Below are 15,557 nucleotides of genomic sequence, written 5' to 3' on the forward strand. Positions count from 1 at the left end.
TAAGCTATTGTGGACTTACTAAAGACTAGATGAAATAGCACTAGGTTTTGAAGTGGACGGAGTTATTGCCACTGTAGAAAATTAGCCAACAACTCTGTTTCTTAGACCCAAGGCCCAGTTATGAACTTCAAGGGGAAAAAGATGGATGTCTTTTATGATGAGAGCAGTGTGGCTTCCTGACCACCTGAATTCCATCCTTAGGTTCAGGAAGCAGGTCTTCACAACCTGCATAGCTAGAGTCTTGGAGATGGGGATTTACCATGGCCCAGTTTGCACAGGCCTAAAAAATAAGTAAAAGAAGAAAGAGAGGGTGGAAGCCGGCAAGCAAGGAAAGAAAGACAGGAGTGAGAGAATAAAGGAGAAGGAAAGAAAGAAAAGGAACAATATGCCTGTGGAAGTAGGTTGCCCATTCTTCACATTCAAAGTCAATGAGATTTAAGGGAGAGGGGAGGAAAGGCCCTTGTAAGGCAGCTGGTATTCCTCCGCCCACCAGTGTCAGGAGGGGTGTCTATAGCCAGAGGCTCTGACAGAAGCACTGTGTGGGCAGCGGGGTGCTCTGCTGACCAAGCTGGGCCAAAGCAGATACAGCAGCTGGTGAGCTGCTGCCAGCCAGAGGCAGCAGCAGGTAGAGACACAGAGCCAGCGTCCCTGAGTTTGTGATTATTCATCCTTAATGGCTAGTCAGCACATTTCCAGCCCTGTCCACCACAGTGACATGCTGACTTTTGCAGTGTCAATTTGCCATCCTTTGTCCTCAGCAACATATATATGTATCCTTCTCCATTCTCTATTCACCTCTCCAGAGGGGTCAAAATAAGTGGATGAGAGTGCAAGAATACATTGTGTTTATAATACATTCTTCCTAAGCCACTAGAAGCATGCTCTCTTTTCATTTGTTCTCATTTTCCTCACATCCTAGTACTCTGCCAAAGACTCCTTTAGTGTATATATTTGAATAATACCTTTTACAGATTTTTCTTCATGCCTGAACTAAATGGAACATTTCACATTTTTCTAAATGCGTGAATCCTGGAGCACAATATGCATGGGCCAGGATTCGGCTGTTAGTCAGTTCAGACAGAGCAGTGCTCATGCCACAAACGAAGATGTGAATTTCTTTTGATGCAACAAGACGTTTCATAGTCTACAGATAGGTTATAGCCATCTCAGTGTTCCTATGCAGATAACTAGAGATTTACCCACAAGATGATGGATGTACCTTATCTCAGTGCTTCCCTTAAGGGAGGAAAAATGCGGGCAATTATTTGAGTGATAATAATTCTTCCCAAGTGATGCTCATGTGAAGTACTTTCTTCATGGGCTTGTCCTTTATCCATCAGGACAGCCTGACTATGTTCCCATGGATCCCTGTTGAACAGCGATTATGTAATCAGTGAAACAAAACAATCTAGACGCTGAGTTCAAGATTTAAAGTTGAGTCTGAAATTCCTCATGACCAGTTTATAGACCAACACGTTATTTATTTATTTATTTATTTAAACCAAAATGTCAGGAGCTACAACTTGTGGTGTGGAAGTGAAGAAACATTGAACCTCCTCTTCTTCTCTCCATGAAGCCTTTCTTCCTGGCTCGTTAATCATCTGTTCCTGTACAGGAAAGAGACCTGCTTTTTCCTTCTCTCTACTACTTCCTATTAGCCGACATTTACTAACTCCTGGACTAGGGACTTAAGTCTTTGAAATGTTGAGATTCTCAGCTAATATTCCAAGTTAGCAGCTTATTTCTGTGTAAAAGGAAAAGTTATGTCAATCAATTTAGGGAAGCATGAAGATTGTTAATTTATTAAAAGTACAGAAGGTAAGAGAATAAAAATATACAGACATCTGCACTGGTCCATTCTGCACCTGTGTACAGGGAGGGCTTTTCCACTTCAGTTTATACTTTAAAAAGATCATTAACTTATAAACTTGTAATTGACCAGATGATAAAAACCTGCCCAAGCAGTCTATGAGTACAGTGAATCTTCACAACGAAAGCCTCCACTTATTCTTCAGAAAACATTCTCAGTTAGTATTTTAGGAGTTCGGTGTTAACGGCATTTTTAAATTTTTTTATTTTTATTTTTTGGTGGTACTTACTACTTAGGAGACTCCTTCACCATATTCTCTCAGATCCTTCATAAAAAGACATTCTATTATCGAGCTCTAACCTCATACAGGATATAACAGCAGACACTAACTCTTTCAAAGACTCTCTGTGGATACAAAAGGAAGTGAGTGGACATGTGGGTTGCTTTTTACTTCAAAATGGAAATCAAATGAGTTGAGTTCCAGGAGTAGTTACCCAATATTCACAATGAAATAAAATCAGAGTTAGAAAATTATTTTGATATAAACATCCTACCCTTCATTTCAGCTTTTTTTTATTTTTTTTGGTACAATCATCTCAAAGTGCTTCATTGTGAAATGTTAACAGCCACTTAGGTTGGTTTTGGTTGATTGGCTAGTATTATTTTTTTAATATCCAGCAAAATCAGCCAATAGTCCTCTTGCAGCCACATATCCCATTTATCCAATAGGAAAGCAAAGCCCAGTACTTAAAGCCCATATAAAAAGCCACAGTCTATGCTTCTAAAGCGAACAGCAGAATCTCTCCCTCATCTCCCACTCATCTGCTTTGACCTCAAGCATCCACATCCAAGAGAGAAACACAAAGCCCCCCAAGATGCCTGCTCTTTTCTGGTTTTGAAAATCAACAGTGTGAAATTTTCTTTTTCCGTTTTAATTAGTAGCTGCTTCACTTTTTGGTTCACTATTGCGGGAGCCCACAACCCTGCTGTGAACTGTAGGAAGCATGGTGAGGAGAAGGAGGATAAAAAGAATTAGGAAGAACAGATAACCCAGAAGGATAGAATAGAGAAAACTGGACTAACTTAGGAGGGGTGATAAGCCTAATGTGATGTTAACAGAGGCGGGGCTGAGGTGCTAATAACAGAGCAGGAAGCAGTTGTAAAAGCAGCAATGGAGAGAAGGCAGCACCATTTAGCAATACACATGCTCTTGTGGAAAGACAGTCAGAGTGCATACATCCAACTGTGAACAGTGCAGTGAGAAAGTAATAAGCTGAGTCACTTAAACACTCTGAATAACAATAGTAGTCATAAAATAAAACACAGCGGAGAGTGTATGGTATGGGACAGTGTTCTCCAGCTGATACATAAATGTGAAAGCACTTCAGCTATTTATTTTCAAAGCTGGAAACCTAATAGCAAATGCACAGTGAAGGTTTAAATCATGCTTTTTCTGCTTGGCACTGGTATGACGATGACATAATTGTTCTCTGGACATTATTGACCTGCCTGTTCTATCTCAGTGCACTTAAGCACCTTCCACATTTAACCTACAACTAACAGCCAAGCTAGAGAGTACAGTGTGTAGAGTACCTAGGAATGTTCTCAGAGGCCAGCTGTGTGAAGCATCTGAAGATGAGTGAGTTGGGGGGGGGGGGGAATCAACTTTTCCTTGACTGACCTTACAGTATAGTAAAAGATGGAGATAAACCAAACTTGAATGTCCTTATCTCTCTGTGGCTTGGTTTCAGTTGTTTTTTTTTTTTTTTTTTTTTTTTGACATTGGTCACTATTGAAATTAACATCGATTAAAATGTGAAGATGTACGCAAATTGTGTTTCTCTATAGTGTTAGGAGTTGGCAAGTAGTGAGCCCTGTCTCTCCCACATTATTATTCTACCTTGCTGAAGGAGCCTCAGGGAAGATTTAGAGTCAAATGTCGAATATTAATGAGAAGTATGGAAGATCCCCTAAAACCTAAATTCCATCAGTGTATTTACTACTTTACAGGAAGAAGCCCAAGTATGGGACTACGAAAGTGGGAGGCTTACCTATTTAAGACCAAAGTGTTCAAATAAAAATACTTGCTCTCATTTAACAGGATATATCATCAAAGTTTGGCTGGCCCATCAAATTTTGGAGAAGATTGTATGATAGCAAGAAGTAGGATGAAGAAATGGAATATAGGAAAAACTGTATCATGCCAAGAAACATATTGCCAGGGGGACTTCCTCCTCTGGCATCTCTATGATAGGAATAAAACCCATGAAAGAAAAGATGAATTAGGGTTTCCCCAAATAAATTTTCCAGATGCTTGGCTAAAACTGATAAAAAGCTGAAAGATAAGGGAGAGGAAACCTCTGGTGGCTGCCATCATTCCAGCTATCATTAGCCAAAGGGAGAAAAAACCAGAAGCAAGAAAAGTTTCATAACTTCTATAATCTGTTCTAGTCCCTCTCCCTAAGAAGACACGACCTTGGTATTGGGTTTCCTAGCGGTGGAGAGGACCACTATTTGGAGCGCTACCACTGGTGTTAGCTCTCTACTCTTGCTTTAATAATTTAAAAATGGGTTTATATTTATAATTTCACTAATATCTGTCTTTGATATTTTAACAGGAAGAACAAATAAACAGTGTACTGGAGATAAGTTTCTATAGGCATAGGAATTCCTGTTCTGTAATTGTTTGAGCAGTTAACCTTGAGATTCCGTGTGTATTTTTACCCTCCATGATGTTTACCATTTTTCCCCTTCAGAGCGTGTTTTACCCACAGTCCCCCACCCCATTCAAGGTCAGTATGATTTTTATCACTGTAGTTCATTTCCTGGGTCATTCTCCAACATATAATGTGTGAAACACACAAAGGAAGAAACCATAGTCTCAAAATTCACATTTATTCAAAGTTACTTTTTCCCATAAACACTGCAAAGCAAGACATTGCCTCAATAACAGCAGGATAACAGGTGTTCCACTGCCTTGACTCCAAGTCAGTCAGCTATACAGACAGGGAATTATGTATTTTCAATGTGAATTTATTATAGGCCACCAATAGCTTTCATACTGGAACAGAGATGCCTGTATACCCCAGCTCTCTAGGCCAGAAAATTGTGCATTAATGATCCCACTGATCACCGCAAAGACAAAGGTTTATAGGCTCTGAATTTATAGTCATTGCTATTGCTTGCAAAATGTATTTTCCCAAAGACTAAACACAAAACAATTACACAAACACTACTTTTCCTTAACTATGGGCCAACTTGTGTATTTTACCACTTATACCTACATAATTTTAAAAAAACACAAATAACAATTTATAAACAGTCACTCTGTATTCTTCTCATAAAAGTTTCTACAGACCCAAATTAAATTCTTGCCTCCTACATCACATTTAGATGCAAAGTCACAGCCACGACTTTCTAGCTTAAGGGTATTTAAAGGCAAATTGGCAAATAAAATTAAAATAATACAAAAAAAAATTGAAATGAAACCAACCTACCATTGAAATTAAATCTCAGAAAAGTGATTCGCAAAGAACACTCAAAGACGTAGGGAAAAAATGGAAACTAGGCCATGCGGGGCCTAGTTTGGAAAAAAATAAATCCAATTAAAGAAGATTATTATACACACTATAAGAAAAATGTGCTTAGAATCATAGGAAGAAATGCTGCTGTTTCATAAATTTGAAGATGGATCATATTTCATTAACTTGTCCAAACTGAAGCTCCGACCAGACTTGGATGGAGATTTTCAAAGTGCCAATAATGGAATTTTTGCATATGTATATATTCACATATATGCAAACTTGCTTTAATTATATTTACAATGAGTTAAAGAAGGTTTCTAGGGCTGACAAGACAGCTTAATAAATCTTGAGCACAGTCTAGACTATTTTAGTATAAAACTTAAAACTCTGTTAAATAAAATAACTTCCCTAAAGCATTAATAAAATCTGTTCCTTACCCTGGCCACTAAAAATAAAACTGTTAAAGTGCGCCTGGTTTTCAGTCTTGACGTGAAGCGTGGCATTCCTGGAAAATACTCCATCTTGAATTCCTGACATGCCACAATTATTTTAAGACATTTAACTTCAAGTGTTGCTACAGAAATCAACACCACCGTTTTATCATGATGGCATCTTGCAAATATCTTGATAAGGAAACACACACACACACAGAGGCATTGCATCTAGCCCAATCAATCACATTTGCAAAGAGGTCATGCCCTGTCCAAGATGAGCTTTGCACACAGTATCAAGATGATGCTGAGAGTCTCTGTGACAGCAGTTCTGCAGCCACAAACTCAAATATTTATCTGATCTCGCATTGTGGCTGAACAAAGTGAAACCAGACGCTCTTCACAAAGGACAGCTGCAGAATGTTGAAGAGCAGTTTCATTGAGGGGCTGACCTCATTCAATTCTGTGGGACTTTGTTTCCCACACACTGAACTGTTGATTGGAGAATGACCCTCGTTTGATTTTGCGCTGTATGTAGACTGTAGTTAGCTTTTTTTAGATAGATTTTAGAGAATCTAGTTCACCTTACTACTAATACTTTGGGCTTCTGCTAGCAGGGATTGAAAAGCTGTTCATGGTGACATGGGAGAGCTGGTGTGAGAGGTCACTGGAAAATGTCAGTTCTCTTAAGTCCCCTGTCCTTTACAAGGATGACACCTTCCTAGGGACCCAATCACTTTCTCCATCTCTTTTCAGTGAGGAGGGCTTCCCATGTAAAACGAACTTTCCCATAGAAAGACAAGACAATGACAGAAAACTAAGCCTTTAGAGTGAGAACTCAAGATTCAAATACCCATGAAATGTGTGTCTCACTGTAGCAACCATTATTATGCATGACATCCTTATTTAACTAAATATTGTATCTTGTCATCATCTCTTTGGAATATTAACTTTCATCACCAAAGTGTTAACTGTGTCTTGTGTTTGTTGTTTGAGGCAAACGCCCTCAAGGATTTCAGAACTTGATTTCCTCAAGGTGATTTAAAAGGTGAAAGAAGACCTCAAAGCCCCTTTTCTGCCCTCGTTCAGTAGAAAGAAGGACTTCCCCTTCTACCCACAGCCTAGCCCAGATACTCTTCACCCCAGTTGCTTCTCTTCCTTAGCGCCTCACATTAGAGAGTCACCCCTCTCATCCTCCCATATCCTCAACCACTTGTGACCCTCAGGCCATCTGGGAATGTGCCTCTATATCTGCAGTGGTATTTCAATACTGAGATGAAACCAAAGAGTAATATACATTGCCTGTAGTCAATTAGAAATTTTCCACTGCTCTTACCTCTGTGGCAAACATGAAAAGCAGAGTGCTTCCTTGCTCCCTAATCTTTAAAAATACATTATATGTATGTATGTATACGTATATGTATACGTATATGTATATATAGAATACAAACATATATTTATATATATAGAGAAAATATGTGGTGTTCCTTCTTTGATTTGTTTCTGATAGATTTTCCCATTAATTTTAATTTAGATTTATTCATTCTGAAATCAGTCCTTATTGCATATATTTGCATAAATACCTCAACTATCTCACTGCAGAAAATCCACTGAGGTGCAAAATGAAGGAAGAGTCAGTTCTAAATTTCTGAGGGAATTTTCTCACTTTGTTTGCCTGAGGCCATTTTGAGGGGCATCTGTGAGCCTGGGCAATGGTGGTTTCTCCCTTTAGCAGACTTAGATGCAACCTTTTGTCTCTGGAAGATGCCCTTGCGCTAAGGAGCGTGGGTTCAGCATGAGGCAATGAAAACAGTATTAGAATGCTGAAATGAAGTGTAAGGAAGGAAGGCAAGGACACCCACCATTGTTTTCTCTTTGCAGCTTCCAAGCAGAGTCTCCCGTGAGCTCTCTGGGCTATGTGAGCCCATCCTCCTCCAGTCTCTGCCCAGATTATCATTATTTTTACAGAACAGGAATGGATGTGTCTCGGTTGTTTGTCTCCCATCTGATTATTTATCCCAAGTGAACAGCCTTTCCAATCACTAATCCCATGTGGCAAGTAGATCTGGGAAATTCTGAGATTATCTTCCAGGTTCAGGCATTTCACTGGATTTGTTCACATCTGCTTGCCATTCAGTCTCTGTTTTTCCATTGATAAAACACATCGCACATGGCTGGGTTTGCATGATTAATGTGGCTATCTAAAGCTCACTCTGAAAACAAAACAAACTCTCCAAAACTAAAGTTCAAAAATAGTTTACAATCCAACCCATGGACAAACCGGGTTTACATAAATTGGCAGTTACCCTGATTTGTTTTCTCCCCAAAGAAGACTGGTGTCCTCGTGGCAAAGCTAGCATCCAAACAGCCAGACAATACCTACAGTAGAGGAAGAGATAGCCTTGCCCCTACCTGGGTTCTGCCAAGAAAGGGATCTTTAAATCGGGCTCCAAGAAAGTGGAAGGGAACATGGGAGGGGAAAACTGAATATGTCTCATTCTGTAGAGATGGCTGGATAAGCCTCACATTTTATTTTCTGAGTGTAACATGCTGGAAATCAAGGAGAAGATGCCCCTCCCAAGTCCTAAATATAACACTTTCACCTGGCACAGCACTGGTTATATTAAGACTAATAAAAAAGACACCCAATGTACTTACTGGTTTCTCATTTACCAATACATGTTAAGGTCTTTTGTATGTACCATTTCATCAGTTCCCACAATCAAAAGAAATTAATACTTACTTCTTCCCACACATTTTAATGACCAAATCATACCCAAATCTAGCCTACCACATGCTGAACCTAAGCCATATATAAATCTATATAGTGCACTGCAAACCAACATGATAAAGTCATTCACAATGCTTATTAGATATGCACCTATCTAACAAATTGCAATAATTCATCTAATTTGTCTTACACATTACAATACATACACATATAATAGTCAGTTTATCATCCATACATTTTTGGAAAGTCATATTTGTATGCCTGACTAATGCAGAGATTTACACGCAAGCATCGAAAAACACAGGAACAGAGCTGTCTGGCATCAGTACATCTAATTTCACACACTTACCCGGACCGATTTGCATACTCACCTCTATTAATTATGGATAATTACTAGCATTGTTCTCTGTAATTCAGTTTTTCCAACTGTGAAATGGGAAAAAAATTGTATTTTTCATGCCTACAAGCTCAAAGTGGTATTTTAAATACCATATGAAGAAGAACGCTAGAAGAAAAGCATATTGAATTTCAAATAATCATATTCAGCTGCACACCCTTCCTGTGTGTGTATTTTTTTTTTAAAAAGCACTATTCTGAGAAGCATGTTCATGTCATGTGAACATAGGCATTAGGTAGACATGGCTCCCTTCTAGTCTGATTATTTTGGATAATCAGCATGTTTTACATGTCCACACTGCTAATAAGTTTAAAAGTCAAACTATCTCAAGTCCAAATGCAAAAAATAAAAAAAAAATTGTCTTATTATTTTTACTCATGTCAGAATAAAAATCTTGAAGAAAACCCGCAAAATGTCACATGTGAGAGACATTCACTTCTCAGTGATGGCTGTCATGCACACCACCACATCATGGCAAAGATTTGCCCCAAAGATATAGATCTTATCTAGGAAGATTAAAATGTTAAAACACATCTCTCCCTTCCTGTCAGAAATAAGGGTCTTTTTCTCTACTGATAATATGTACGCAGCCATGACATAACAAAATCACAGAATTCACAGAACTACCATTGGCTACAGTTAATTTACAAGAAAATAAATAAGACTCAATCTGCATATTTTCTTCCTTCAGATGGGATTCAAGTCTTCCTGCTGATTTTCCTTACTTGTCAGTGGCTATCGCAGATGTAGCCCTGTGCCATGTGGCATCCATGAGTTACTGATTGCCACGGAATGGTTTAGACCCAACTGTAACACTCAAGGTCTGACTCCCATGGCCATGTCTTACCTCTCTCCACCTTTCCACACTTAGCTTGATATGTTCCCTAAACCATTCTTGTTAAAATCTGCTAACAGGAATCATTATGAAGTGTATCCACCGAGTTACTGAAACAGCCAACAGCAGATTTGTGGTGGTAAATCTCTGAATTTACATTTAGCTTCAAGCTAAATGGCTAAAAGCCCTACAGCATGAATTTACAGGTAGGGGAATTCTGACATCTTCTCTCATATTTCTCCAGTCTTGTTCTGCTCACACCACATAGCCTTTCCTGATCACCTCCCTTTCCTTATGTCTTGCTGTGCTATTTTGATTTCTAAAGCCAGCTGGGATTGGAAAACGAATATATTTTCTTTCTTTCTTTCTTTTTTTTTTTTTTTGAAAATTGAAGCTTCCACTAAATTTTAATTTGATGGAAATATTACTCTTGTATGAGCTTTATGGGAAAAAAAAAGAATCTTTTCAAAGTAACAATTACATTTGGGGATTAAGTTTAAGTAATTGGCAGTCTTGTCTTTTTAATTAAAAGGAATAAAGCTGCCTAAGAAAAGCTCAGTGAGCTTTGCAGTGGGAAATGTTGGCATACTCTCCCACAGAGTAAGAAGACCAGCATCCTGAATGGACAGATGACATTGGCCACGTTTCATCTGGTCCTTAGAGTGCACCCCAGCAGGGCTAGCCTTAGTGTTCCTCCCAAGATATTCAACATGAAAGTACTGTGAGAGGCATTGCAGGTAGAGCTGAAGTAGATCCTTTCTTTAGGAGCTTATCTCTAGGTTGGTGGACACAGTAAGGAGGTAGAGTCCTTCAAGAAAGCATTAAGAGGTAAACTGAGAGGGAGGGGACTGAGCGAATGGCTCAGTGATAGTGTGCTTGCTGAGCATGGGTCTTTCTTTGGTTTGATCTTCAGCAGCCCTTGCCCAGGCAGGATACTAAGGCATCAGCATGATCCCAGATATTGACAAATGTCATATGCTAATCTCCTTGCAAATATAAACCTTATTTTCAGTTTGTTCCTGAGTTCCCTTTTCCTCTGTCACCTGTGTTTCTTATCCTTGGTTTTCATTTTCTCTACACTCTGTTCAGATTCGTCTTGCATTCGCATATGCGTATTCTATCCCCTTGCACTCCCTTCAAACAAAATGAAAAATAAAAGTCGGGAGAGTAATAGCAATCACTTCTAAACACTGCCACACAAACACCCCAATGAGTCCCCAGAGGATCTATGGAGAGGAGACAGCCGTGTCTAAAGAAGCAGGATACAAATTAACCTCAGTAACAACTCCCTTATAAAGTCTCTCTGTCCTCACGATGCCCTTTCATCATCCCGAGTTATTTGTAGGTATTAAATTAAATGAACACTTTGATGGAGAGGACGAGAGGTAAACCACAGGCCTTACATCTCCCCTTGCACACCGCTGGGAGGAAACACACCTGCCAAGTCAGAGCCCAGCATGAAATAATGAGGGTGGAATTCCAATTTAGGACGTTCATATGTGCCAGATGTATGAGGGGAGTCAGCCGACGACTCACTAGGACTCTGCTGAGAATTGTCAGCTTCTATCCACCACAAATCAGGGGAGGAGAGACCTTACAAGCCATTCATCATGCTTTCTAATTGGACACTGGGGAGCCAAGACTGCCATAGTGTACTAACCTGTTCTTTTTCACTGACACTAGAAGAAAACACTTCCCACACGTCGGTGACATGTGTGCACACTTGACACCTACATATGACGACCAGTGTAGTATATTGACTATAATTCACAGGACCGTTTCTTGCTTATCGGCACACCTTAGAGACCTTGCATTTCCAGCATGACTTCTGCAACCTCCCAAGAACCACTGGGGCAAGCATAGCATCCTCTTAAAGATACCATTGCCTGAGCTGCTCATTTTAGCCATCCCATATGCTATGGCGCACAAAGCTCCAAATGTCCCCAGCCATGTTCTTTGTTGGAACCTTGTTTGACCATTGTACAGTTGTTATGTTTTAATTGTGTGTGTGTGTGGTTTGTTTTCTTCATTCCTTGGAAGCAGGGAGTGTTTGGACAGCAGACAGTAAACAGTACTTTGCACTCTGTTGTTGATTCGCAAGCTCCCGTAACTTGGGGAACTTTCAAATTATCTCTCCCACCCCTAGAGTTCCAGAACACAGGTAAGTTTGTCACTGGGCACTCCTGAAAGCAGAGAGAATGGTTCCCTGGGGGCTCAAAGCTCCCTTTCTGACTCCCCAGCTGCGGACTTCTCATTACTCTCTACTTGCTCTGACTTTTGCTATATAGTGTTTCTTTTAGAGTTCATACTTCCTCTTTCTTAACCTACTCACTAGGAACAAAAGAAAGAACATTCCTTCCTAACTGTCAATCAAAACTCATTTTGGGCTCCAACTAAGTGATTTTGGCAATGACCTTTATTACGAAGACATCATTGATGTACTCAAAGAAATGTTATCCTAGAATGTGTTCTGAGCTGGGCCATTTGGGAGTAACTGTGCAGAGCAAGCCAGGAACAGTGTCTATATAAGGAAGGTTTACAAACCATATAGGAAAGCCTTTAGTATAAATAATTTAAAAAACCAAGTTCATCTTTGTTGAGTGCCAGGTTAGGGTACCTACAAGGTGGTGAGGAAACAGAGTCAGGTACTTTAGGTTGGTAAGTCAAGGGTGCTTTCCTGGAAAAGGGAAACTGAACAGCAGAAGAGAAGACGAAGGAAGAAGCAGAATATCCATCCCAGTACGTAGAAAAATCTAGAATTCAGAAAAAGCTCACTGGCAGATATTCAACATGAAGCCCATCGGATTCTTAACATCGAGAAAATAAAAAGAGATTTTCCTTAAGATTCTTATTTCTGTTCTTCTGTATTTGGCAAGAAAAAAATGATAAAGGAAGGAAGGAAGGAGGAAGAAGAAGAGGAGGGAGAGAGGGAGAAGGAAAGAGTTACCAATGGAACAGTAGATATGTATTCTTATGAGAAAGATTGCCTTGGGATGAATGTACCTGCATGCGTGGATGGTGGTAGCACTATTCCAGGTTGAGTGTCTGGTTTACACTGAGTCTGTTTCCTAGCTGAACATCAGAGGAAACTTACAAAGTTTGTGATAAGATTTGGTTTTAGTTGTAGGAATGGCCAGGTTATAAGTAAACCACTATGCTTTTAGAAAGTTCCCCTAGAGCTTGGGCAGATGCTGTACATGTGGGTCTGTTGTAACAGGAGTATGCAGAAGGAGTTGTAGAGACAGAAACCTTCTAAGGTTTCCTAGAGATCAAGAAGAAAGTCACCAAAAAGAGAGCCTGAGGCATAACTTCCTTTAGCAAGGCCTACACTGTGGCGTTTAGTTCCACAGAGGCAGATGCAAGGGGGAACTCAGAGCAGACAAATATTTTTAAATCCCTTATCTTCTTATTTCCAGGAGCTTTTAAACCCTAGGAAATCCTACAGATTGACTTATTCTCTCTGCATTCAAATTACTTCGTTTCATGGTGTTCGAATGTTTTTGATTTTGAAACATACAAAATGAAAACTCACATTACATGGATTAAAGACTGCCTTGAATCCCTCAGGAATTTGAATCTAAAAATGGATGTTTAAATGGTTCTAGAATTCACAGTTTAGATCTTGGAAACAGAAAGCGAGGACTAAAACCAAAGAGAGAGGGAAGAAAGCGAACCCTCTAGAGATCTACCCAACCTTTGCATTTAATCCTTTTTTAGCAATTCAAATAGATGAAGGGGCAAAAACATTATTAAAATATATAGACTATGTATATTTTAAAACACAGATGTTAGAATCTATTTTCTGTTTTAACGACTCAGTTGAATCAACAGCTAACTGTGATTGAAACTGGGTAGTTACAAGGCAGTTAACCGATATATATATATATGCATGTGTATGTGTATGTGTATATGTATATATTCTACATTACAGGCCCTGGAGAACCCTTTATGAAACTTAAGCCTGTGGGCATTCTGGAACACTTTAGTTCATGATTACTAAAAATTAAACCTACCCAGGATGAATAAGAAACCCTCAGGATTTTAAAATAAGCAGCCTTGATGTGAGAGACTCTCTGGAGTCCTTCGTTCATAGTGTGAGTTGTTAAACAAGACTGTATTTTCTGTGATAATCCATGAGGTTGAGCTCACAGCAGCAAGGTTCTGCAGCTCCGTTGAGCTCACAGCAGCCAGGTTCTGCAGCTCTTTATAGAAGCATTCAACAGTGCATCAGGCTTCTGGTCAGAAGGAGCCGTAGACCTGTATAAGCCTCTTCTGTTGCGTCACCACCTCATGCTGGGAAGTCATGTCCTTTAAACATCACCCATACTGGCCTCTCCTTTGTCTTATTGCATGATAACCATCAACTTAATTTTAAGGGAGGGATTCAATCACCTTAGAATAGTGAAAGCAGATGCCAAATAATCAGAAAATGCTTTTTTTGAAAATTTCCTAGATTTACTTTTTTTTTTTTATAAAAACCATGTACCATGTTTATCATTATATAAAGTCCAGGACCACTTAAAATAGTAGAAATTAAAACTCATTCTTCTCAAGTTCACAGCAAAAGCACAACTTGATGGGAGAAGGAACACATTCTATATCTTGTTTTAGGTGACGGTTACATAGATGTATACAATCATGAGAACACTTCAAATACTTGATTATTGTTTATCATAATCCCTGAATTTAAAGAAAATGTATATAATATATATAAAATGATACAGTTTTGAATGTATAATCCAGACTTGAAAAACCAGAAAAGCACCTAAGTTAGTTGTGAACCTATGTCACAGGCCAATCACAATCCTGAGAACCTTTCTCTGTAGTAACTCAAGAAGACTGTGGACACTCAGGGTAATGTGAGCCGCTTGCTTTGCCATCCTTACTGGCGAATGTTAAGATACTGCCCGAGAATACATTCTACCATACGGCATACATGCCACCTAGCCTAGATTACACCTTCAAGCCCGGAGCATGTCTTTTTCCTTCTGCTTGAAGTATTTGTAGCTGATGGTTCTTGTCCGAGTTGCTCCTTCTGCATTGCCTTCAGCCAGACACAGCAACTCGAACCAGTGAGCAGATGATGTAACAGTGGGGTTTATAAAGGCCTCCCTTCCTTCCCATCGTACCAGACTACTCTAGAGCTTATCTGGGTTTATTATCTGGGTTTACAGTCCCTCACAGAACAGGCCACCTCCTCTGTCCAGTCCCACTTCCCTTACTCTTTTCTTTCTTGCTGATATTGAGACGTCTTCCTAGAAAACCTCCTGTGTCGGCTCTGCGCGTGTTGCCTCCATTTCTGTGAATTCATATGTATGCCATCCTATTGCTTGCTTATCATCCTTGCTTGCTTGTCTTCCATCTCCTCTGGCTCTTACAGTCCTTGTCCCTCCTCTTCTGCAGGGTTCCCTGATGCAGGAGGAGAGGGGTTTGATGGAGGTATACCATTTAGTGATGAGAGTTCCAAGGTCTCTCACTCTGCATAAAGCCTGGCTGTGGGTCTCTGTGTTTGTTCCCATCTGCTGCAGGAGGAAGCTTCTCTGGTGATGGCTGAACAAGGCACTGAAGTATAGCTAGGTCTTTAGGAGTGGTTTAATTGTTATATTCTTTAAATAGATCATTAGTATGTACCCTAGATCCAAGGGCTATGGAGTCTTAGGGTCTTGGTCACCCAAGCAGTGTTGGGTATGGGCTCCATCTGATGGAGTGAGCCGTAAGTCAAATAAGGCATCGGTCGGTTGTGCCACATGTTTTGTGCCGCCATTGCACAAGCAGATCTGGCAAGCAGGGAACCATTGTAGATCAAAGCATTTGTAGCTAGGTTGATGT

General features: G+C 39.7%; 1 protein-coding gene across 5 annotated transcripts in view; it reads left to right on the top strand.

Moving 5' to 3' along the window:
- Lsamp (limbic system associated membrane protein) overlaps positions 1-15,557 on the top strand; it is a 2,143,093-nt gene that overhangs the window by 2,114,838 nt on the left and 12,698 nt on the right. For 3 of the 5 annotated variants that reach the window (XM_021184808.3, XM_085832472.1, XM_085832473.1), the window contains one exon: positions 4,567-4,602. The exons of the other annotated variants lie outside the window; for them this stretch is intronic. In XM_021184808.3, coding sequence (XP_021040467.2) covers positions 4,567-4,602 — 36 coding nt within the window. The remainder of the gene's footprint in view (positions 1-4,566; positions 4,603-15,557) is intronic. 5 annotated transcript variants of the gene reach the window in all.

The sequence above is a fragment of the Mus caroli genome, unplaced genomic scaffold (assembly GCF_978045245.1).
Source record: "Mus caroli unplaced genomic scaffold, Mus_caroli_1 scaffold_17, whole genome shotgun sequence".
Lineage (NCBI taxonomy): Eukaryota > Metazoa > Chordata > Mammalia > Rodentia > Muridae > Mus > Mus caroli.